Source organism: Arachis hypogaea, chromosome 12, assembly GCF_003086295.3.
Source record: "Arachis hypogaea cultivar Tifrunner chromosome 12, arahy.Tifrunner.gnm2.J5K5, whole genome shotgun sequence".
Lineage (NCBI taxonomy): Eukaryota > Viridiplantae > Streptophyta > Magnoliopsida > Fabales > Fabaceae > Arachis > Arachis hypogaea.
The window spans coordinates 60,410,952-60,434,910 of NC_092047.1; the positions used below are offsets into that span (position 1 = coordinate 60,410,952).

The 23,959-nt window shown below is 36.4% G+C and overlaps 1 protein-coding gene across 1 annotated transcript; it reads right to left on the minus strand.

Moving 5' to 3' along the window:
- Window positions 1-4,150: 4,150 nt before the first annotated feature.
- LOC140176734 (uncharacterized) lies at window positions 4,151-15,893 on the minus strand. The gene is made up of 4 exons (XM_072208278.1): window positions 15,670-15,893; window positions 14,765-15,162; window positions 13,985-14,674; window positions 4,151-4,599 (listed from the first exon to the last, which is right to left on the minus strand). The coding sequence occupies exons 1-4, from the start codon at window positions 15,891-15,893 to the stop codon at window positions 4,151-4,153; spliced, it is 1,761 nt and encodes a 586-aa protein (XP_072064379.1).
- Window positions 15,894-23,959: the final 8,066 nt, after the last annotated feature.

A 23,959-nucleotide genomic window follows, 5' to 3' on the forward strand; every position in this document is an offset into this window, starting at 1 on the left:
TTGGTTGCAGAATTCTAAATGACAGAATTGTAAATGACTTAAAGATAAAGGAAAATAATAAAGTGCAGAATTATAAAGAGCATGAAAGTAAATTGAAAAAATATAAATGACTGAATTGTAAATGGGGAGTGGGTAATAGAAGAAATTAAAGAAAGCTATAAAGAATAGGGAAGATAAGGATAGAGAAGATTCATTAGAGTTGGGAGATATTTCTCTCTTTGGATTAAATTCGGATCATCTCATCTTCAGTCATGCAACTCATTGATCTCTTGGCAATCATGATTGATTGAACCCCAATTCCTTGGTGATTCAATCTCTCAAATCTTGATAATCAACCAATTCCTTGGTCTAATTGCTCATAAAGAGAGATAAGCTTGGTCCCTGATTTTACCACACATCCTCATAGATCCAAATATTTGGGTAGATTTCATGTCACCATATCCAATTCCAAAACCCGGATCTACTCAATGTGAGAAGGGATTTCAAGCATGCTGTCATGTTTCCTTTTCGAAGGTTCCCATGAAACCCAATTTGTATTCAATCTCTTTTTCAAGATAATTGAACAATAAGCACGAAGAACAAAATTCCTTCTAGTAATCAAAGAGAAGATGAAGAGATGAAGAAATTCACTATCAATTAATCCATCAAGTACAATAGAGCTCCCTCCCCCAATGAAATGGGGCTTTAGTTCATCGTTGCTCAATCCAAATAGAAAAGGAAAAGAAAGTACGTAAACTAAAAGAAAAGTACAAAGAAAATGATTTCAGGGTTGCCAAATTAGGATCCCTGCTTCCCAACCCCCCTTTTTAACTTAAATTCTATCCTATTTATACACTTTTCCCATTCAGTCTTTAAGTCTTTGGATGTAGGCTCTGGCCTTTGTTGAAGCTAGTTGAGAGTGGCTCTTGGTGATGTTGATAAGGACGTTGGCTAGCTAACGTTCATGAGCTTGCATGGGTGCCACTGGAAATGAGCTCAGCACGGTCGTTAGTCACTAACGTTGGTGGCTACTAACGTTGGCCAACGTTCTCTTTAAACCATTCAAGAACGTTTGAGGCAACGTTTGTGTACCAACGTTACTACCAATGTTGGCCTGTTCACGCGTACGCGTCGCTCACGCGTGTGCGTCGATGACCAATTTTCCATGTAACTTTCTCAAAAACTATCGAAAACGTTGGTGGCAACGTTTGCCCACCAACGCTTTCTTGGTCACGCGTACGCATTGCCCACGCATATGCGTCAATGCTGGATTTTTTCCATTTTTCATGTGCGCGTCATACAGGCATACGCGAGACTTGCTGAAATTTGCTTTCACGCGTACGCGTCGATGTCGCAGCAAATTTTTCAACTCCAAAATTGAGATTCTTATCGAAGACATTTGGGGTAATGTTGGTTTACCAACGTTCCCTCCAACGTTTGCACCCTTGTGCGTATGCACACCTGCAATTTTTCTTCTTGTGTGTACGCACACAACACTGTGCGTACGCACACAAGGCAATTCTTCCAGCTCCAACTTTGAGATTTATCGAAGACGTTGGGGGTAATGTTGGTTCACCAACGTTCCCTCCAACGTTTGCACCTCTTTTACATAACGTTGCTAGCAATGTTGGTGAGCTAACTTTGACCACCAACGTTGCATTATCCTCTTCTCTCAACGTTTGAGGCAACGTTGGTGAGCCAACTTTTGCCACCAACGTTGCTTTCTCTGCTTCTTCCTTGCCCCCTTCTCTGCTTCTCTTCACCTATCATCAACCAAACAAATGCATCAAAACCTTGCCAAAATCATAAGATTTTGCATCATTCATAGCATCAAGTAAATCTTTCCTAAATCTCATGAAAATACACATAATTAATCATGTTTGATTGAATCAAGGTATGCATGAAATTCTCATCCAAATACTTACTTATTGCTCAAGAAAATGCATAAAACCAAATGAAAACCAATGAAAAAGGCATGTGAAACTAGCCTAAGATGCCTAGACATCAGTACGCACACACCTCTTGTGTAACACCCTAACTTTTAGCACATCATGATCATACTAAAAATAAAGCGTTACTACTCTACTTTCTTTTTATTAACTATTTAATATTGAGCCACTACACGTTAACTTGTCGATGGTTTTTAAGAAAAACGAAATTCCTTTTTATTTTGTTATATACTTCAAGCTCAATGAAAAAAGGTTACCGTCGGTTTAGAATTTATTCTCAATAAAAGAAATCACTTTGTTGCAAGTATAGTTCCAAACTAACAAACAACCCTCAATCAAAGTTTAATTTGTTTTTCACAAGTGCAAACAAATAAAAATACCGAGAGTATTACATATCGGGTCATCTCTCAAAGGAATTACAGTGAGGTATGCATGTTATCGGTTATGAGGTTCAAGGGGGTGGTTTGCAAATAAGAAGAAAAGAAATTAAATGACAAGAAAGTAAATCAAGCAACTAAAGATAACAAATAATAAAGAGGTGATAAACCCCAATTTTGTGGTTTATCTTGTGTAGAATTTGGGGGGGTTATCAATATTTTCCGCACTTATTCATATAAAATGCATGGTTTTGTGTTTCCTTCCTAATATTGATTCATGGTTCAAAACATGCTTCTTTTACCTTAAAATGCTATATTTTAACCCTCTTCTATTACCATTCGATGCGCACGCATGGCTGCCGCGCACGTGTGGATTGGCACGGCAGAGACCGACGCGTACGCATGCTCGACGCGTACACGTGGCTCGCAGAACTCAAATGACGCGCACGCGTGGCCGACGTGCAGACGTGAAGCTCAGCACGTGACTTCACTAAAGAAATCATGCCTGGCGATTTCTGGGAGGCTCCAGGCCCAAATCCCACTTGATTCTGCATGGAAAAGACCCAGGAATTGATGAAGGAAGGGGGATCCAATCATTAAAACTTTACTCATAATTTTAGCTAGTTTTTTGTTCTTATTTTCTAGAGGGAGAAACTCCTACTTCTCTCTATATCTAGTTGGTTTTTTATCCTCCTTTGTTGAAATTCTGAATTGGGTTTTGTTAATTTTAGTTTCAATTACTTAATTTGAATTCTCTAGTTATAATTTTGTTTAGATCTTGTGTTGAAGTTGTGTTTTGTTGTTATTTCCTTTTTTCTTCCCATATTATGAACTTTGTGGATCTTGGATTTCTATTAGTGCATTGATGTTTTCTATGATTGATAGTGTTAATTGAGTTGTTTTCTATTGGTAATTTTTAGTGGGTACTTATAATTTCCAATTAAATTGCAATTTGAATTTGTCTTTTGTTAATTACCTATGTCTAGCCAAGAGTTCTTTTCCTTCTTTTATTAATTCTTATTATTTACTTTCTTGCTATTTACTTTTCTTGCCAATTACAAATCAAACCCCCTTTTTGTTCTTCATAGCCAATAATTGATCAATTCATTGCAATACATTGTGAGACGACCCGAGGTTTAACTACTTCGGTTAATTCTTATTGGGGTTTGTACTTGTGACAACTCAAATTTTTTATGTGAGAATTGTTTGTTGGTTTGGAGCTATGCTTACAACGAAGTTCTTATTTCTATAAAAGAAATTCTAAACCATCAACTAAATTCCTCACTATCACTCCACAGATAGGTGACAGGATTTGCCATAGATTAGCTAAAAGGGTGACTTTCCAATTGGAGTTTTGAATGCTGTTTTGTATGTCCATAGAGCATCATCCAATTTTCTTGCCCAGTCTTTTCTGGTGATCCCAACTGTCTTCTCCAAGATTCTCATTAGCTCCCTATTTGCCAATTCAGCCTGGCCATTAGTCTGAGGGTGGTATGGTGGGACCACTTTGTGAATTACTCCATATTTGTGGAGCAGCTTTTCCATTTGTCTGTTGCAAAAGTGGCTACCACCATCACTAATAAGTCCCTTCGGTACTCCAAACCTAGTGAAAATATTTCTTCGGAGAAACTGCAGCACCACATTAGCATCACATGTAGTGGTTGCTATAGCCTCCACCCATTTTGAAACATATTCTACAGCCACCAAGATGTATTTGAAGGAGTATGATGGGAGAAACGGTCCCATAAAGTCTATGCCCCAGAGATCAAACAATTCCACTTCTAGAATAAAGTTTTGAGATATTTCATTCCTCCTTGTTAGTCCTACAGCTCTTTGGCATTCATTTCATTGGTGCACAAATTCTCTAGCATCTCTGAATATGGTTGGCCAATAGAATCCACTTTGAAGCACTTTAGCAGCTAGTCTTTCTGGCCCAAAGTGTCCACCATAAGCTGAACCATGACAGTGCCACAATATGTCTCTCATTTCATTCTCAGGAACACACCTTCTTATCATTCCATCTGAACACCTATTAAATAAGAAGGGCTCATCCCATAAGAATTTCTTGGCTTCTTTAAGCAGCTTCTTCAATTGTTGTCTGGTAAACTCTTGAGGAATCTTCCTTCCAACTTTGTAGTTTGCAATATCAGCAAACCAAGGTGCTTGTTGGACTTGGAGAAGATATTCATCTGGGAACTTCTCATTCACTGGTTGATGTACATCTTGGTTGGTCTCCTGTGGTAGTCTTGACAGATGGTCTGCAACTTGGTTCTCACTTCCCTTTCTATCCCTCACTTCAATATCAAATTCTTGTAGCAATAGCACCCACCTAATAAGCCTTGGCTTGGAATCCTGTTTAGACATGAGATACTTGAGAGCAGCATGATCAGTATACACTACAACTTTTGAACCAACCAAGTATTGTCTAAATTTATCAAATGCATATACAATTGCCAAGAGTTCTTTTTCTATGGTGGTATAATTTTTTTGTGCCTCATTCAACACCTTGCTTGCATAGTATATAACATGATGCAGCTTGTCTTTCTTTTTCCCCAATACAGCACCAATTGCAAAGTCACTTGCATCATACATATGTTCAAAAGGCAATTCCTAATCTGGGAGTGTGATGATTGGTGCTGTAGTGAATTTATTTTTTAAAGTTTCAAAGGCATGCTTACAGCTATCATTAAAGACAAAAGGATTGTCAACACTAACAAGTTGCTTAGTGGTTTAGCTATTTTTGAAAAGTCTTTAATGAATCTCCTACAAAAACCAGCATGTCCAAGAAAACTTCTCACTACTTTTACATTGACTAGTATAGGAAGCTTTTCTATAATCTCTATCTTAGCTTTATCAACTTTTATACCTTTGCTTGAAACCTTATGCCCAAGAACTATCCCTTCAGGAACCATAAAATGGCATTTCTCCCAATTTAAGACTAGATTAGTTTCTTGGCATCTTTTCAAAACAAGAGTTAAATGATGCAAGCAAGTGTCAAAGGAATTGCCAAAGACAGAAAAATCATCCATGAAAATCTATAAAAAATTTTCTACCATGTCAGAAAATATAGAAAGCATACACCTTTGAAAAGTAGCAGGGGCATTGCACAGCACAAAAAGGCATCCTTCTGTAGGCAAAGACTCCGAATGGACATGTGAAGGAGGCCTTTTCTTGATTTTTGGGATCCAACACTATCTGATTGTACCCAGAGTAACCATCCAAGAAGCAATAGTAGGCATGGCTAGCCAATCTTTCCAGCATCTGATCAATAAAGGGGAGAGGGAAGTGATCCTTCCTTGTGGCATTGATAAACCACTATTTTATGATTTATCTTGTGCTCAATTGAGTGGTTTTTATCGAGTCCTTGCCCACTTATTCATATAATTTGCATGGTTTTACAATCCCTTCTTTATTTTGTGATATATGTGAAAACATGTTTCCTAGGCCTTTAAACTGTCAATTTTAATTATCCTTTATTACCATTCGATGCCTTGATATGTGTGTTAAGTGATTTCAGAGATTACAAGGCAGGAATAGCTCAGAGGATGGAAAGGAAGCATGCAAAAGTGGAAGGAATACAAGAAGTTGAAGAAATTGCTAAGCTGTCCAGCCTGACCTCTCCGCACTCAAACGGTCATAACTTCAGCTACAGAGGTCCAAATGATGCGGTTCTAGTTGCGTTGGAAAGCTAATATCCGGGGCTTTAAAATGATATATAATTTGCTATAGTGGCCGCACATCTAGGTGACGTGAACGCGTGCTCCACGCAGACGCGTTGCAGTGACGAAAAACCAGCGTGGCAAAATTCGCAAACAGCGATTTCTGGGCTGTTTTTGACCCAGTTTTCGGCTCAGAAAACACAAATTAGAAGCTATAAAGTGGGAGAATCAATCCATTCATTCATAGAACATAATACAACATTCATATACATAATTTTAGGTTTTAGATGTAGTTTTAGAGAGAGAGAGGCTCTCTCCTCTCTCTTAGGATTTAGGATTAGGATTTCTCTTAGATTTGAGGATTAGGATTCCTTCGTTTTCTCCAATTCTAGGTTTAATTTATATTTCTCTTCTACTTTTATTTACTCTAATACTTTTATTTGTATTTGACTTATGTTGCCCAATTGGCTTATGAACTTTTCATGTTAAGATTTGAATATGCTATTTAATGTAATTTGAGGTATTTCAGATTTATGATTGTTTTATTCTATTTATGATACTTTCATTTTAATTTAGATTTATTTTCTTTCTTTGACTTTGGTTAAGTAATTGGTAACGCTTGAGTTATCAGACTCAACAGTTGATTGAAAATTGGGATTACTGATTGATTTGGATCTCTCTAAATCTAGTCTTTCCATAGGAGTTGACTAGGACTGAGGAATCAAGTTAATTAATCCACTTGAATTACCTTTATTTAGTAAGGGTTAACTAAGTGGGAGCAAAATCCAATTCTCATCACACCTGATAAGGATAACTAGGATAGGATTTCCAGTTCCCATACCTTGCCAAGAGATTTTCTAATTATTAATTTATTTTTCTTATCATTTAAATTACTTGTTCCTTATTTTAAAAACCCAAAATAAAATATACTTTTTCCATAACCAATAATAAATAATACTTCCCTGCAATTCCTTGAGAGACGACCCGAGGTTTAAATACTTCGGTTATAAATTTTATTGGGTTTTGTTACTTGTGACAACCAAACTTTTGTACGAAAGGATTCTTTGTTGGTTTAGAAACTATACTTACAACGCGATTATTTTTATAAAAATTATTTACTAAATAGAAACCCGTTCGTCAAAAATGGCGCCGTTGCCAGGGAATTGCAAACGTGTGCCTTATTATTGGTTATTGTAAATATTTACTTTTAAATTGATTTTTTCGAAAAAAAATTCATATTTTTATTTTAAAATTTTTTATCTTATCTTATCTTAGTTTTAAATTCCAAAATTCAAAATTCAAAGTTCAAAATTTAAATTTAAAATTTAAAAAAAAATCAAACCTTTTCAAAAATTTAAATCTTTTTCAAATCTTTATCTTATATTGTTGACTTTTTCAAAATTCAAATTTCAAAATTTAAAATTCAAAATTTAATTTTTAAATTCAAAAATTTAAATTTCAAAAATTTTTAATTTAAAAACTTATCTTCTCTTACCTAACTTATCTTATCTTTTCTAATCTTAAAATCAAATCTTTTTCAAACTTTCTTTTATTTATTTTATTTTCCTTTGCTTGTTTATTTGTTTTTGTTTTTAATTTTTATTAGCTACTATGAATTCTCACCCTTCTGGTTTCAAGTTTGGTTCTAATGTTGTTGCAAGGAATGGAAATTATAACAGGAACATGCATCAAGGTCGAAACAATCACAGATGGAAGGAGCCACGAGGATCTGATCAACTCTTTCGGCAACAACACCTTCCAAGATACCATGGACAACGACCATCCTACAATGCATGCCAAGACAATAGTTATGGTGGACCCTTTCGTGACAAACCACCTCCACCAAATTACTATGGTCAAGAGCCATTCTGAGGTGCATACCAAGATGATAGATATGGTGGACCCCTTGTAGTTACCAACAAGGCCCACCATATGCTTATGAACCGCCTCCCCAACATACCTTTAAACCACCATACTCACAAGCCCCCTACAACCAAACGCCTCCATATGACCCTAACCCTTATCCACCATACCAACCACCTTATGAGCCATATGAACCATACATAGAACCACCCCAATTTCAACCCAATTACTCCCAAGAACCACCACCTCCATATGCACCATATCCATATCCATCAATCCAAGAGCCTTATGGTCCTACTTATGATAGCCGAGCACAACAAGAATCACAGGATCGTCTCAAGAAAACAGTGGAAAAATTTCATGCAACCCTTCACCAACTGGAGCAAGCGATCAATCGATTACCTTCCCGACGTTCGGACACTCAAGGAACCCCATGGATTCATATGGAGAATCTAATGAAGAACATAGCATGAAGGAGACACTATAAACTCCGATGGACAGTAAGGAGCATGACTTTGTATTGGAACAATTGGAGGAAGCCGTAATCATTGAAGAGAAAGAAGTGGTCGAAGACTTAGGAGATGCGAAACCTCCATGGGAACCTCCAGTCATAAAACCTCCCTCTAAGAAGCTTGAAATTGATGTTGAGGAGGGTGTACAACCTCCAAGGCATATCATAGTTGAAGACTTTGAAGGGGATGATCAAGAGATGGATTCAATCATTGATGAATTCTTATCCACAATTGAATCCTCTCCCATTGAACTTGACATGGAGATTAAAGAAGAAGAAGCACAACCTCCCATACCCTTGGTGAACAATGAAGAAGAGATCGAATTGGAAGAAAGCTACCAAGAGAAAGAGGTTGATATTGAAAAAGCTTGCAAAGAGGTGGAAGTTGTCAAAGAAGAACTCAAGGGAATGGAGCTGGAAATCACCTTGCCAATGCTGTTGGAGACTTCTCCCCCAAAGCCATCACCATCTATTCCTTCATTCAAGTGGGTAAATCTTTCATTTCTAAACTTAATTAGTCCACTTGAATATGCTTTGCTTGAGACAGATGGGCAACTCAGAGCTCTTTGTGGCTTTAAGAGTAAGAGGGAGATGGTTAGTGGTAGGAGTCGTCATGCAAGATTCAATATGGTGGAAAGCTCAAAGTTTAAATGCAAAGGTTGGTGTAAAGCTCAACTGAATGGGTCTAGGAAGTTGTTTGGCCACTTTAGTGAGAATTCAGATTGCTTGCCACCCGGATGGAATCATGGTGATCAACAAGAAGACAAGTGCAAAAGCAAGGTTTGGGATCCTGGAATTCATTCTGAAAATCAACACTCCTGGGGCCTTGTCACTTGCTTTAACTTGCTTGAAGGCTTTATGCAACTAGTTTGGGATCCCGGAGGATATTGGAATTACAAACATTGGTGGGGATTCAAGGATCATTACAAGCACAAGCCACCATGACAAGGAGCTCACCAAATGTCCAACTTAAGGACTTTAACTAAAAGTGCTAGGTGGGAGACAACCCACCATGGTATATTCTGTCCTTTTTGTTCTTAGTTTTATTTTATTTTATTTTCATTCGTGTTCATTCATAATTTCTGCATAGTCATCTGCATTCTGCATACTGCATAAAAAAAACGCATGCGACGCGTAAGTGTCGCTGACGCATCCGCGTCATAGGTGCGTTCTGAAGAAAAGAGAATTGAACTGAAAGTCACGCGAAAGCGTGGCTGGAGGCGTGCCTTAGGCACAACCATGCCCACGCGACCGCGTCAATGACGTGTCTGCGTCATTCTGAAAAAGAGCCTCCCACGCGTCCGCGTCACCCACGCGAACACGTGGCCCTGCAAAATCGACGTGAATAGGTGTATGGCAGAAAGTTATGGTGGAGTAGGGCTGGAATGATGTTGGAAGCACAAGCCCTAGGACGCGAACGTGTGCCCCACGCATCCGCGTCAGTCTTCAAAATATGGCCATTCACATGATCGCGTCGCCCACGGGCACGCGTCATCCAAAAATTTTGGCAATGAGAGTATGAAACAGAGAGTTGCGCGAACACGAGGCTGCACTCGCACCAATAGCACAAATTAGGTCACGCGATCGCGTGCCCCACGCTTCTGCGTCGCCTGCGCCGCACAGCTCATCCAGATCAGTGCCAAAATTCCTATCTTTTCTTCTTCAATCCTACTTATATTTCTATTATCATTCTTTCTTCTTTCTTCTATGTTTTCTTATTCTTTCTTCTTCCTTTCTTACTTTCTTTTTTCTTCATCTCTTTAACTTCTCATCTTTCTTTCCTTTCATTCTATTTTTACTTAATTTATTTGCATACTTTCATTCATTGCATTTTAATTTTGTGCATATTTTTTTTTCTAAATTTATTATTTTTCTATTGTTGTAAAATTTTCCTATGCAACTATTACATCTTTTCTTGAATTATTCTGGTGCTTCATGACTTGTTTTACTCTGACTGGGTATTATTCTTCATAAGTCAATGCTACTCCTTCATGATACTTATATTATCTTGCATTGACATGAACTTACACTATCTTGTATTACCCACACTTTCTCCCCCATTGTTGAAACTTTTGAACCACTGGTATGCCATGTGCTTCTATTATTTTCTCACTTGCATGTTGTAGCTACCATGTAATTGAGACCCTCATTATTTGGCATTGACCCACCTAGACTTTATTTATTTTCTTATCTTTATTTCTGGGTTACTTTTTCTTCTTTTTCCTCTTCTTTCAGTCTGGCCACCAAAGAAGGGAAAGGGAAAGCTTCTAAATGGGGCAACAAACAAGTTCTATCTGCACAATCTTTGGAGAAAAGCATCAGTTGAAGCAATCCGTCTACTTGCACATCTTAGCATACACCGAGGATGGTGCAATCTTTAAGTGTGGGGAGGTCGATACCGACTTCTGTGGGTTAGTTACCTTCTTTTCAACACCAATCATTTATTTTTCTGGTTGCTTGTTTGCATTTGCATGTTTGTTTGCATGTATGTCTTTGTTAATAAGAGTGATGAGTTTCTCTGCAAGACCTTTTTCTTTTATAGTATTTCACTAATTTAAATTGAAAATTTTTGTTAAACTTGTTAGAAGTTGTATTTGGAACATGGGTTATAGCTAAGAACACACAACCTGTGAGAATTTGAGCTTAATTACATGGTTACATTATTTAGCCATAAATTTTTATTCTTGTGTGTTTTCTTTTCTATGATTGCAATCTTTGCTTTGTTTCAGTCTATATGTCCATTATTTAGTGTATTTACATGCTTGCATATGATTGAGGCCATCATTTGTTTTTGCTCACTTATCCCAAATAGCCTACCCTTCTATTTACCTTTGTTAGCCACTTTGAGCCTTTTTAATCCCCATTTGTTCTATATTTTACCACATCACTAGCCTTAAGCGGAAAAACAAGTAATCACCCCAATTGAATCTTTGGTTAGCTTAAGATAGAGATTGTGTATCAACTAAGTGTAGGGAAACTGTGGGAACATGGGTTAATAAGGGAATGTGTTATGTTTTTACTTTGATAAAATATTGGAAATTTGGGTACCTACTCATGTGAGACTAGAAAAATTAAAAATCCATGTGCATTGATAAGTTATGTTTATTTTTCTATTTAAAAAAAAATGCACGCGACGCGTAAGCGTCGCTGATGCATCCGCGTCATAGGTAATTAAAAAAAATCCAAAAAAAAATTCAAAAAATAAGTAAATAAATAAGGCGACAAAATTACCCCAATGCTAAGTTAAGTTAAGGAAAAGATCAATGCATATGTGATAAAATTAATGAAAAGTTGATACATGAGTATGATATGCAAAAAAATGGGAATTTTGGGTAGCTAAGCATGATTTTAGAAGTACATAGAGTGTGTGTATAGGTGAAGAGCTTAGGTTAATTAAAGATTCATATTATAGCTCACTTGGTCATACATATATCCTCACCCTTACCTTAGCCCCATTACAACCCTGAAAAGACCTCATGATGTTTGCATTAGTACATTAAATTTTTGCTGATTAGTTAAATGAAGAACAAAGTTTAGAAAGCATGATTAGAGAAGAGTAGACTGAATTACCCTATACACTTGAGTGATTAGAGTGCATATACACTTCCAGTGAGGGTTCAATGCTTGATTCTATGTTCCCTGCTTTCATGAGCTATCTTCTTACAAGTTTACTTATCTTTACTGTATGATTTGAATTAGTAGAATCTGATTTATATTTGTCTTAAAGAGCTTATTTACTTTTAACCAAGTAGGTAGAAACATTTTGCATTTAGTTGCATTCATATAGATAGGTTGCATTTCATACATTTACCATTCCCATTCATTCCTTTATAGCTTCTCTTGAGCTTAGCATGAGGACATGCTAATGTTTAAGTGTGGGGAGGTTGATAAACCACTATTTTATGATTTATCTTGTGCTCAATTGAGTGGTTTTTATCGAGTCCTTGCCCACTTATTCATATAATTTGCATGGTTTTACAATCCCTTCTTTATTCTGTGATATATGTGAAAACATGGTTCCTAGGCCTTTAAACTGTCAATTTTAATTATCCTTTATTACCATTCGATGCCTTGATATGTGTGTTAAGTGATTTCAGAAATTACAGGGCAGGAATGGCTCAGAGGATGGAAAGGAAGCATGCAAAAGTGGAAGGAATACAAGAAGTTGAAGAAATTGCTAAGCTATCCAGCCTGACCTCTTCGCACTCAAATGGTCATAACTTGAGCTACAAAGATCCAAATGATGCGGTTCCAATTGCGTTGGAAAGCTAACATCCGGGGCTTCGAAATGATATATAATTTGCTATAGTGGTCATACATTTAGGCGACGCGAACGCGTGCTCCACGCGGACGCATCGCAGTGACAAAAAACCAGCGTGGCAAAATTCGCAAACAATGATTTCTGGGCTGTTTTCGACCCAGTTCTCGGCCCAGAAAACACAGATTAGAGGCTATAAAGTGGAGAAATCAATCCATTCATTCATAGAACATAATACAACATTCATATACATAATTTTAGGTTTTAGATGTAGTTTTAGAGAGAGAGAGGCTCTCTCCTCTCTCTTAGGATTTAGGATTAGGATTCCTTCATTTTCTCCAATTCCAGGTTTAATGTTCCTTTAATTTATATTTCTCTTCTACTTTTATTTACTCTAATATTTTTATTTGTATTTGACTTATGTTGCCCAATTGGCTTATGAACTTTTCATGTTAAGATTTGAATATTCTATTTAATGCAATTTGAGGTATTTCATATTTATGATTGTTTTATTCTATTTATGATACTTTCAATTTAATTTAGATTTATTTTCTCCCTTTGGCTTTGGTTAAGTAATTGGTAACGCTTGAGTTATCAGACTCAATAGTTGATTGAAAATTAGGATTGCTGATTGATTTGGATCTCTCTAAATCTAGTCTTTCCATAGGAGTTGACTAGGACTGAGGAATCAAGTTAATTAATCCACTTGACTTACCTTTATTTAGTAAGAGTTAACTAAGTGGGAGTAAAATCCAATTCTCATCACACCTGATAAGGATAACTAGGATAGGATTTTCAGTTCTCATACCTTGCCAAGAGATTTTCTAATTATTAATTTATTTTTCTTGTCATTTAAATTACTTGTTCCTTATTTTAAAAATCCAAAATAAAATATACTTTTTCCATAACCAATAATAAATCATACTTTCCTGTAATTCCTTGAGAGACGACCCGAGGTTTAAATACTTCGGTTATAAATTTTATTGGGTTTTATTACTTGTGACAACCAAACTTTTGTACGAAAGGATTCTCTATTGGTTTAGAAACTATACTTACAATGCGATTATTTTTATAAAAATTCTTTACTAAACAGAAACCTGTTCGTCAGGCATCATTCAATCCTCTATAGTCAATGCACATTCTCCACCCTGTCACTGTCCTTTTGGGAATGAGTTCATTCTTCTCATTAAAAATGACAGTCATGCCACCTTTTTTTGGCACCACTTGAACTGGGCTCACCCAAGAGCTGTCAGAAATTTGGTATATGATTCTAGCATTCCACAGCTTCATCACTTCTTTTTTGACCACTTCCTTCATAGTTGGGTTAAACCTTCTTTGGGGTTGTACCACTGGTTTTGAGTCTTCTTCTAGCAAGATCTTGTGCATACAAATTGCAGGGCTTATGCCCTTGATGCCATCAATTGTCCACCCTAAAGTTGTCTTATGATTTTTCAATACTTCAATCAGCTTTGTTTCATCTTCCATGCTTAAAGAGGAATTGATGATTACTGGAAGACTATCTCCCTCACCAAGATATGCATATTTGAGATGGGGAGGGAGGGGCTTCAACTCTTGCTTTGACACCTCCTCTGTCTTGTCTTCAGAAGAGACTTCAGTTACTTGTTCTTCTGAGACATCTTGTTCTATTTCTATTTCCTCTTCTTGTTCCTCCTGACCGTTGGCTTCAAGTAGCTCTTCCTCCAATTCTTCTATCATTTTCACTCTCATGTGCTTTTCTTTTTTAGGTGGATGTTGCATTACTTTAAAGGCATTGATGATCATTTGCTCATTGTCCACCCTGAGGATCATTTCACCTTTCTTCACATCAATTATAGCTCTTGTTGTGGCTAAGAAGGGTCTACTCAAGATAATTGAGTTGTGTCCCTCTTCTTCCATATCCAAAATGACAAAATCGGCCGGGAAGATGAACTCTCCAACCTTCACCAATAAGTTCTCCACAACCCCATTGGGTATTTTGAGTGATCTATCCGCCATTTGAAGTGACATTCTGGTGGGTTTGACTTCCTCTATTGCAAGCTTTTTTATCAGTGAGAGAGGCATCAAATTGATGCTGGCACCTAAGTCACAAAGAGCTTTTTCCAAGGTCATATTGCCTATGGTGCATGATATGATGAAGCTCCCAGGGTCTTTGAGTTTTGGTGGGAGACCTTTTTGAATTACTGCACTGCACTCTTGGGTTAAGACCACAATCTCCTTCTCATTCCAGCTTCTCTTCTTGTTAATGAGTTCTTTGAGGAACTTAGCATATAACGGCATTTTCTCTGAAGCTTCAGCAAGTAGTAGGTTGATTTCTAGCTTCTTAAAAACCTCCAAAAACTTGAGAAATTGCTGGTCCTTGAGCTCTCTTTGCAACCTTTGAGGGTATGGCAGAGGTGGAATATATGGCTTCACCTCCTTTCTCTGTTCTTGTGGATGCTCTTCCATGACTTGTTTTCCCTTCCTTGGAGCTTGTGACTCTTCCTCCTTCTTCTTGAGCTTCTCTTGGTCTTTCTCCTCAATTGCTACTTCACTGTCACCCTTGCCATTATTCAATGTCTTTCCACTTCTGAGTTGAATTGCTTGGCACTCTTCTTTGGGATTTGGAATGGTATCACTTGGAAAAGCATTGTTTGGTCTTTCAGCTTGTCTGGCCAATTGCACTACTTGTCTCTCAAGATTTCTCATGGTGGCCTCTTGGTTTTCTAATATCAAGGCTTGAACTTTCCTTGCAGCTTCTTGATCTTGTCTTGCCATCTCTTGATTTTTGATTAGCTTCTCCATCAATATCTCTAGATTAGAGATTCTCTGAGAGTCTGGATTTGGTGATGGTTGTGTGAACTGAGATGGTTGTTGCTGGAAATTATTTGAATTAGTTGCAGGTATATTTTGTGGGTAGAATGTGGATGTGGAGAAGTTATTTTGGTGGTTCTATAAGTTGTTGTGGGGTTGGTGATATATATTTTGTGGGTTTTTGAATTGGTTAGTGTTATTGGATGAGTGATTTTGGTTGTGTGTGTTGCGGGAGTTGTTTGAATTGTGGTTCCTTTGCCATGAATTCTGATTATCACCCCACCTCAAATTGGGATGATTATTCCATGATGGATTGTAAGTATCCCCATGGAAGTCATTTTGAGAAGAGCTTGAGGTGTTATGCATGTATTGGACTTGTTCTGGTTGCTGCTCATAGTTGCATTTCTCAAGAGCTTCTTCACTTTGGCTCCATCCATTTGAAGGTTGGCTTGCTGTGTTTACTACAGCCACTTGAAGTCCATCAATTCTCTTTTCCATCATCTTCATTTTCTGTTAGATTTGTTGGTGTATCAACTTGTTCTGTGCCAAGATAGTATCCACTCCTTCACATTCTAATACACCTTTCTTTGGAGCTGGTTGGCGTTGCCTTTGATGAGCATAAAAGTATTGATTGTTGGTCACAGTGTCTATGAGATTCTGGGCTTCTTCAGCTGTCTTCATTAGTTGTAATGAACCTCCTACAGAGTAATCTAGGGACTCTTGAGCTTTTAGAGTCAACCCCTTATAGAAATTCTGAAGTCTGTCCCATTCACTAAACATTTCAGGTGGACATTTCCTAATCAGAGCTTTGTATCTCTCCCATGCCTCAAACAGTGATTCTCTATCTATTTAAGTGAATGTTTGCACTTCTATCTTCAATCTTATGATCCTCTGAGGTGGGTAGAACTTAGCTAGGAATTTGTTCACCAAATCATCCCAAGTGTTGATGCTTTCTTTGGGGAATGTCTCCAGCCATTGGGATGCCTTATCCTTCAAAGAGAATGGAAACAGCAGCAACTTGTAGATATCCGGATGCACACCATTTGTCTTGACAGTTTCACATATCCTTAAGAAGATAGATAAGTGTTGATTCGGGCCTTCAAGAGGACCCCCTCCATAAGAACAATTGTTTTACACCAAAGTGATAAGTTGAGGCTTCAACTCAAAGTTATTTGCATGAACATTAGGAGTGAGTATACTGCTCCCACAGTTTCTTGGATTGGGGAAGGTGTATGATGCTAGAACTCCCCTTGGAGGTTGGCCATTGTTGTTGGCTACCTCCTCTGGTGGATTAGGGAAGTTACCTTCCATCTCTTGATCTTTCCCTTTTGATTCTTCTTCTCCAATCACTCCCTTCCTTCTTGCTTCTCTTCTCAATCTCAAGAATATTCTCTCCAGCTCAGAATCAAAAGAGGTGGATGCACCTCTTCTTCCTCCTGGTATACAACACAAACAAACCAAAGAAAAACAAAGATAGAACACTCTATTGCTAGAGTAAAGTTAAAGTTAGCATAAACAAAATAACAAACAGTTAATATGCTTAGCAAAAACAAAGAACAAAAAATGCTTAATCTAGATTATCACCTACTTAATCATTGTCAATCTAAATCAATCCCCGGCAACGGCCCCAAAAATTTGATGAGGGAAAATCGATTCCACACAAACTCACCGGCAAGTGTACCGGGTCGCATCAAGTAGTAAAACTCACGAAAGTGAGGTCGATCCCACAGGGATTGATGGATCAAACAACTTTAATATGGTGATGAATTTAGTTAAGCTAATATTTGATGAATTGAGTGAAATTGGATTGACAGAAAGTAAAGTGCAAGAAATTTAAGATGCTGAAAGTAAATTGGCTAAAACTTAAATGATAGGAAAGATAAATTGCTGAAACTTAAAGTGCAAGAAATTAAAAGAGCTGAAACTTAAATTGCAAGAAAGGTAAATGACTGAATCTTAAAGTGCAAGAAATTCAAATTGATGAATCTAAATTGCAAGGAAACTTAAATTGCATGAATAATAAAGGAAATTGGGTGCTGGGAAATCAAAACAGAATTGAACAATGTGAATTGTAGTAAAATCATAGAGATCTAAACTGAAGAAATTCAAAGAAAGTGATTCATCAGGGATTGGAGATACTGTAATCCATCATGAATCAAATTGGTCTCAACTCATTTTTCAATCATATGAGTAGATCTATGGCGGATTGAAATTGATTGGATCCCAATTCCTTGGCAATCCAATCTCTCTAATCACAATCAACCTTGCCAATTCCTTGATCTAATTGTCATGAGAAGAGGTTAAGTGCATATCTCTCATCCATAAGCCACACTAACTCTCAAGATCTCAATTCCTCCCGAATGGTATTGATCAAGAGAGGAGTGAAGGATAGAGCTTCAGTTCTAATGAAGGTGATTCCCCTTCTGAGGCTCACACCCACATTCAATTGAATTAAACCCCCTTCCATAGTGAATAATTCACAGTAAAAGCAGAAGATACCCAATAGCTACACAATTGAATTGAGAAGAAGGAGAATTTCATTGATTCATTGGAATTACAATAGAGCTCCTCCCCCTAATAAAATTGGAGTTTAATTCATCATTGCTCTAGCTCAAAACAGAAAAGAAAAATTGCAGAAACTTAAAGAACAGAAAGAAATCCAAAAGAAGATCGAAAATTCTAAAGAACTCCTAAAAAGAAGAACTAAAAGAAAAGGTAAAAGATCCCCGACCTAATGAATTCAAAATTTTCTCTATTTATACACTTTCCAATTCAGTCATCAAGTACTCGGAGTAGGCTTTTTGGTCTTTGATGAAGTGGGTCAGAAAAAGTACTTGGTTGCAGTTTCAGGAGAACCTAGCGTTCTCAAAGAGAGCGCAACGCTCATTTACCGATGCGTACGCGTCCCTTGTGCGTGCGCGTCCCTTGAATTTTTGCACATCGACGCGTACGCATAACATATGCGTGCGCGTCGTCACTGTCTTCAGCCTCAGCCATGCTTGGGCGTACCATTCACGCGTGCGCGTCCTTTGGTTACTGTATGCGCTGATATGGTTCACAAATTTCAGAAGCATTCCAATAGTTTGGCCACTCTTCATTTGAATGAAACCCTTTTATGCGCACCTGTTGAAAATTTATAACAACAATAAGTACCCTGTTACTGTATGAGACATTTTATATGAGACAACGTACAAATAGTTACTGTATGCACTTATATGGTTCACAAATTTCAGAAGCATTCCAACAGTTTGACCACTCTTCATTTGAATGAACCCTTTTATGCGCACCTGTTGAAAATGTATAACTACAATAAATACCCTGTTTATGTAGGTATCTTAAAAAATACAAACATGGCTGCCGAAATATTTTTTAACAAAATATACTATTGAAGAATTTAGGAAATAAATATGGCTCATAGTCTCATAGGAGGATATGAAAAGAGAACATAATCAGATAAACCAATCCTTGAAGAGAATATGAAAGAAGCATGTCTTCGAATTAGCATAGTGTTCAGTTGCAGGCTACACATGCAGCAGAATTTAATGATTAATTACTCGAAATTCTAGCTCCATTTAGTAGAAGAAAACAAAACCCTCCATGAATTCATTCTGTCAAATAAACAAAAGAGTACTACAAAGTCTAATTCATGGTATTCGAATCTAAATGCAGCAACATTGAGTCACCAAATCAAAGCAAATTAAAACCATTCAGCATTTACATCTACTCTGCCCGATTCCAATTTTCCTTATTATCCCTCCTTAGCTTTTATCATTAGAAAGAGCGCATCAATTAAAAAAATTAAAAGACACTACATAGAGCTAACAATGGTAAAAGCCAGATCTATGAATAAGGGTGAATCACATCGTGTTAAGAAAATATAAAACAAATTTCTACTTAAAAAAATTACCTCTGTAACACCGTCGATGGTAGGATTTCAGAGCTCTCGTTCTCTTCACCATGTCATCAACTTGCTTCTAGCTACTCCTTCTTCACTGTTGGTAGGAACACCACTCGCCGCTGCCGCTGTTCTTTCTCCTCGCTGCTGCATCAACAACCATCATCACTTCTGGATTGTTATTCTTCATCTCTGCTGCTCGACGGTGATGAGCTCAATCCCTGATTGCTTCCCCGGTGACGGCCATAAGCCACGACAGCCATCTTTGCTAAGTAACTGCGTAGGGATCGAGCTTCGATTTTTGGAAACAGATGAAAAGTCTCTAACGGCGGTTCTTCTGTTTGCATTGCGAGCAAAGTTTTTGCGTTTACTCTGGTGACGGTGCTGAGCTTCGCTACCGGCAGGCAAAGAGAACGATGGAGAGAGATCTGAGTTTTTGAATTTTGAAATTCAGTGGTTTATGAAAAAAGTTGCCGCTAAATGTCTAAGTTTTGTCATTCTATATATATATTTACTTTGATACCCTTGCTCTTTACTGTGCCATGTGTCGTTCAGACAGGTTAGACACTTGTCGAGTAAAGAACCATCTACTGATCTCCTTTTATATATAAAAGGAGATTAGGGTTAGGATCCGTGAATTGGGAATTAGGGTTTAGTATTGAAAATTTAGAATTTGAGTAGGATTTTAATTTAAAACCAAATTTAATCAATATAATTAATTTTAATAATATTATTTATTTTTTAAATTATAAATTATTATCAATTAAATACTCTAATTTAAAATTAGAGATAAATAAATAAATTTTTTTAGTTCATAATATTAATCAAAATTTCTAATTATTTAATTTAAATTATATATAAAACTCTCTTTTATCTTCAATTACTAAAACCTTAAATTTTAATTAAGGAAGAACACAAATCATAAATTTTAATTAATAAAAAGTATCTAGTTGTAATTGAAATTTATATAAATCCGAATTAACTTAAAACTTGAAGTCTCATAACTTTGATTTATTTACTTTTTAGTAAAGGCAATTTTCTAGAAATAAAACTATATATATAAACATAAATAATTCATTATTTATTTTCTAAAAATCTTGGGTCTTACATCATGCATACGCACGAGCACTTCCATTCCTTTGTTCTGTGCGTACGCACCATATGGTGCGTGGCCACACAAACCAAAAATCTTGGTTTTTTACAACATCATAGAGTTCAATTTTTTATACCTAACTTTCAAGGTACGTAACTTTTTCTACAAAACTTCATTTTTTCATCTTTAAACTATTTTGGAGCTCTTATAACCATCTTCGATTTAAGACAAATTCAGTCAATTCCAAACTCCAAAGATCAAGTTATGCCCCATCAAAGTTGGTCAAAAATTAATTTTTACATAAAAATAGAATTTGCCAAATTTCAAAGAATTCACAATTCAAACCAAATCAACCACACTCAATTCAATACCAATTTCATTCTTAGACACTCCACATTTTCAATTACTCACTCATCAATTTCTAACCATCCAAACCTAATCACTCATATCCAAACCATTTAAGTTCACAATTCCAATATCCAACGCCCTTCTCATATTCAATACAAACTTCCATAATTACCAATTCAAATAAAAACTACATCAAAATTCTCATCATTTCAATTTCTCGTGCTTATCAATCTTACCTTTCACGGCATCCGACCCAAAATTCATTAATTCATCAACTCATTAATTCATCAATTTCAATCACCAGACTCATATCCCATTCTCATACAATTTACAAAGGTTTAATTACTCTATTGGTCCCTATAGTTTCGTAAAATTTTCAATTAGGTCCCTCTACCTTTTTTCCTTTTAATTGAGTCCTTGCACCAATTTTTTTTTTAATTGGGTCCCTACACTTTTTTTTTCCTTTTATTTAGGTCCTTATACCAATTCATTTTTTTTAGTTGGGTTCCTATAAAATTAAGCCAATTACTACTAAGAAGGACTTAATTGAAAAAAAAATAGTGCAGAGACCCAATTAAAATGAAAAAAAGTATAGGGACCTAATTGAAAATTTTACGAAACTATAGGGACCAACAGAGTAATTAAACCATTTACAAACAACCAATCACCAAAACAAACTCAAATCCAACAACAATTTAACGATTACACATTTTAAATTCATCCGGTCATACAATTCAATCCTATTTCTAGGACAACTAGTCTAGGACTTCATGTCACATTACATGGTATTTAAATGAAACTTAATTGTACCTTGGCCGATTCCTCCCAAGCTAAAAATCACCAAAGACTCTTTTTTTCACAAGCTCCCAAGGTTAGCTACCAAAGCCCAATATCAAGCACTCCAAATCACGAACTCAACTCCAAATCAACATATATTCTATCTAAATTCATACATTGTACTGTAATCAACTCTAGGGTTTATTAAATTCAACTAACCACAAGGGTAACTTTTTATCTTTTCTCACCAAGGTTTGGAGTAAAACTCTCCAATAGCTCATACTAGAACACCCCTAAATAACCAAAATCACAAGATTTTCTTAAAACCTAAACCAAAACACAAAATTGAAAGGGAAAAATGAAGCTGAGTAGAGGACTTCGAGACACTCACCACAATATCAAAATAGAATTGAAGAGCTCAATGAGAGCTTCGCATGGTAGCAAACGGCTCATCAATCAAAACTCCGGATCAAAAGTTATGATAGAAGGAAGAAGATGAATAGTGCTCCTTTCTCCTCTTCTCTTCTAGGGTACAATGTGTGTGTTTTGTGAAATGGGAGAGTGTGTCGAAAGGGGGTGGAGTAAGGGTATAAGTGAATGGGCCTTGGGTCCAATTGCAGCCAGGGTCCGTTTGCTCTGACTCATAATAAATTTTCTCACTTGCAGTACTGAATAGTTTAAGCTAATACTGCCGGTTAAATTACCGGCACATGTCCTTACTCATTTTTCCGCAGAAAATTATATTTTCACACTTAGAAAAATTCACTAAGTTCTATTATCATAGTTAAATTTTCAAATTCCTAAATTTTAATTTTCGAACCCCCAACACGTTTTAACTATTTTAATTTAATGATTATTATCCAATTAATCCTTTTATAATTTTTCCAGATCTTACACTAGGTTCTCTTCCTCTCTCAATCTCTTCGTGGCGCTCTCTCTCCAAGGGCCGGATGTTGTGATTTTGAGTGTGAAGTCAGGGGGAGTCACGCCCGTATACCCCTTAAGTAGTGCAATTTTGAGCGATTTTGAAATTTTCGCCCCTTGACTACACCTACGACCAAAATTTTTAAGATAAGTGTTCCGATTTTTATTCTTAATATTTTTCTGGTTGTTTTAACAGTTTATTTTTCTCATGCACAATTTCAGAAAGACCTAAACATGTATAGTAAATTATAACACTGGTACACATTTTTCCGCAATTAATTAAATTTTTGCGCTCAAATTTATTTTTCAAATTAAATTTTTACCGAAAATTTTTCAAATTAAAAATTCTTAAAACTTTTAACCCTTTTTGCTCACGTTAAATTCTCTCACAAATCAATTACGTTTTCTAAAATGTGAAAAATTGAAAATAATAATTTTCGAATAATAAAAACAAAATATTTTCACAAACCAATCAACTCCTAAATGTCCAATTATTCTTAAATTAATGTGATAACAACAACAACAACAACAACAACAACAAAGCCTTGTCCCACTAAGTGGGGTCGGCTACATGAATCAAACGACGCCATTGTGCTCTGTCATGTATCATGTCTACAGAAAGACCGTTTACATGTAGATCTCGTTTGACCACCTCATGGATGGTCTTCTTAGGTCTTCCTCTGCCTTTCGCCCTTTGTCCATCTTCCATCTCATCCACCCTCCTGACTGGATGTTCTATCGGTCTTCTTCCCACATGTCCAAACCACCTGAGACGCGATTCAACCATCTTTTCCACAATGGGTGCTACTCCAACTTTCTCCCTTATATCTTCATTCCTTATTTTATCCAAACGCGTATGACCACTCATCCATCTCAACATCTTCATCTCTGCCACACTCAACTTATGTTCGTGCTCCCCTTTAGCCGCCCAACACTCCGTACCATACAGCATAGCCGGTCTTATAGCGGTGCGATAGAATTTACCTTTAAGTTTTAAAGGCACTTTTTTGTCGCATATAAAACCAGATGCGCTCCGCCATTTTGACCAACCTGCTTGGATCCTATGATTTACATCCTGTTCAATCTCTCCATTATCCTGTATGATGCACCCAAGATACTTAAAACTTTTAACTTTTCGCAGGATGTTTTCTCCAATCTTCACCTCTTAATGTGATAACACATGATAAAAATTATAAATTCAAGTGATTAACCTCACTTTATCACTTAAATAATTTTATTATTTTAAAAGATTTTTTTTTAGAACAATACTACGTACCCAACAAATATTATTATTTTTAGCCAACACTTGACAATAATTTACTCCCATATTTATACACGTTTTACACACAAAAAACATATAATTTATACCTATATTTACCAAAATTTTATACACATAAATCAATATAATTCGGACTCATATTTTTCAGAGTTTACACACATAAATTAATAAAATTTATTCGTTAAAAATAATTTAGTGGATAATAGCCAAATAATGACAAAAATACTAAAAGTTACTCAATCCCAAGAATTTCTCTT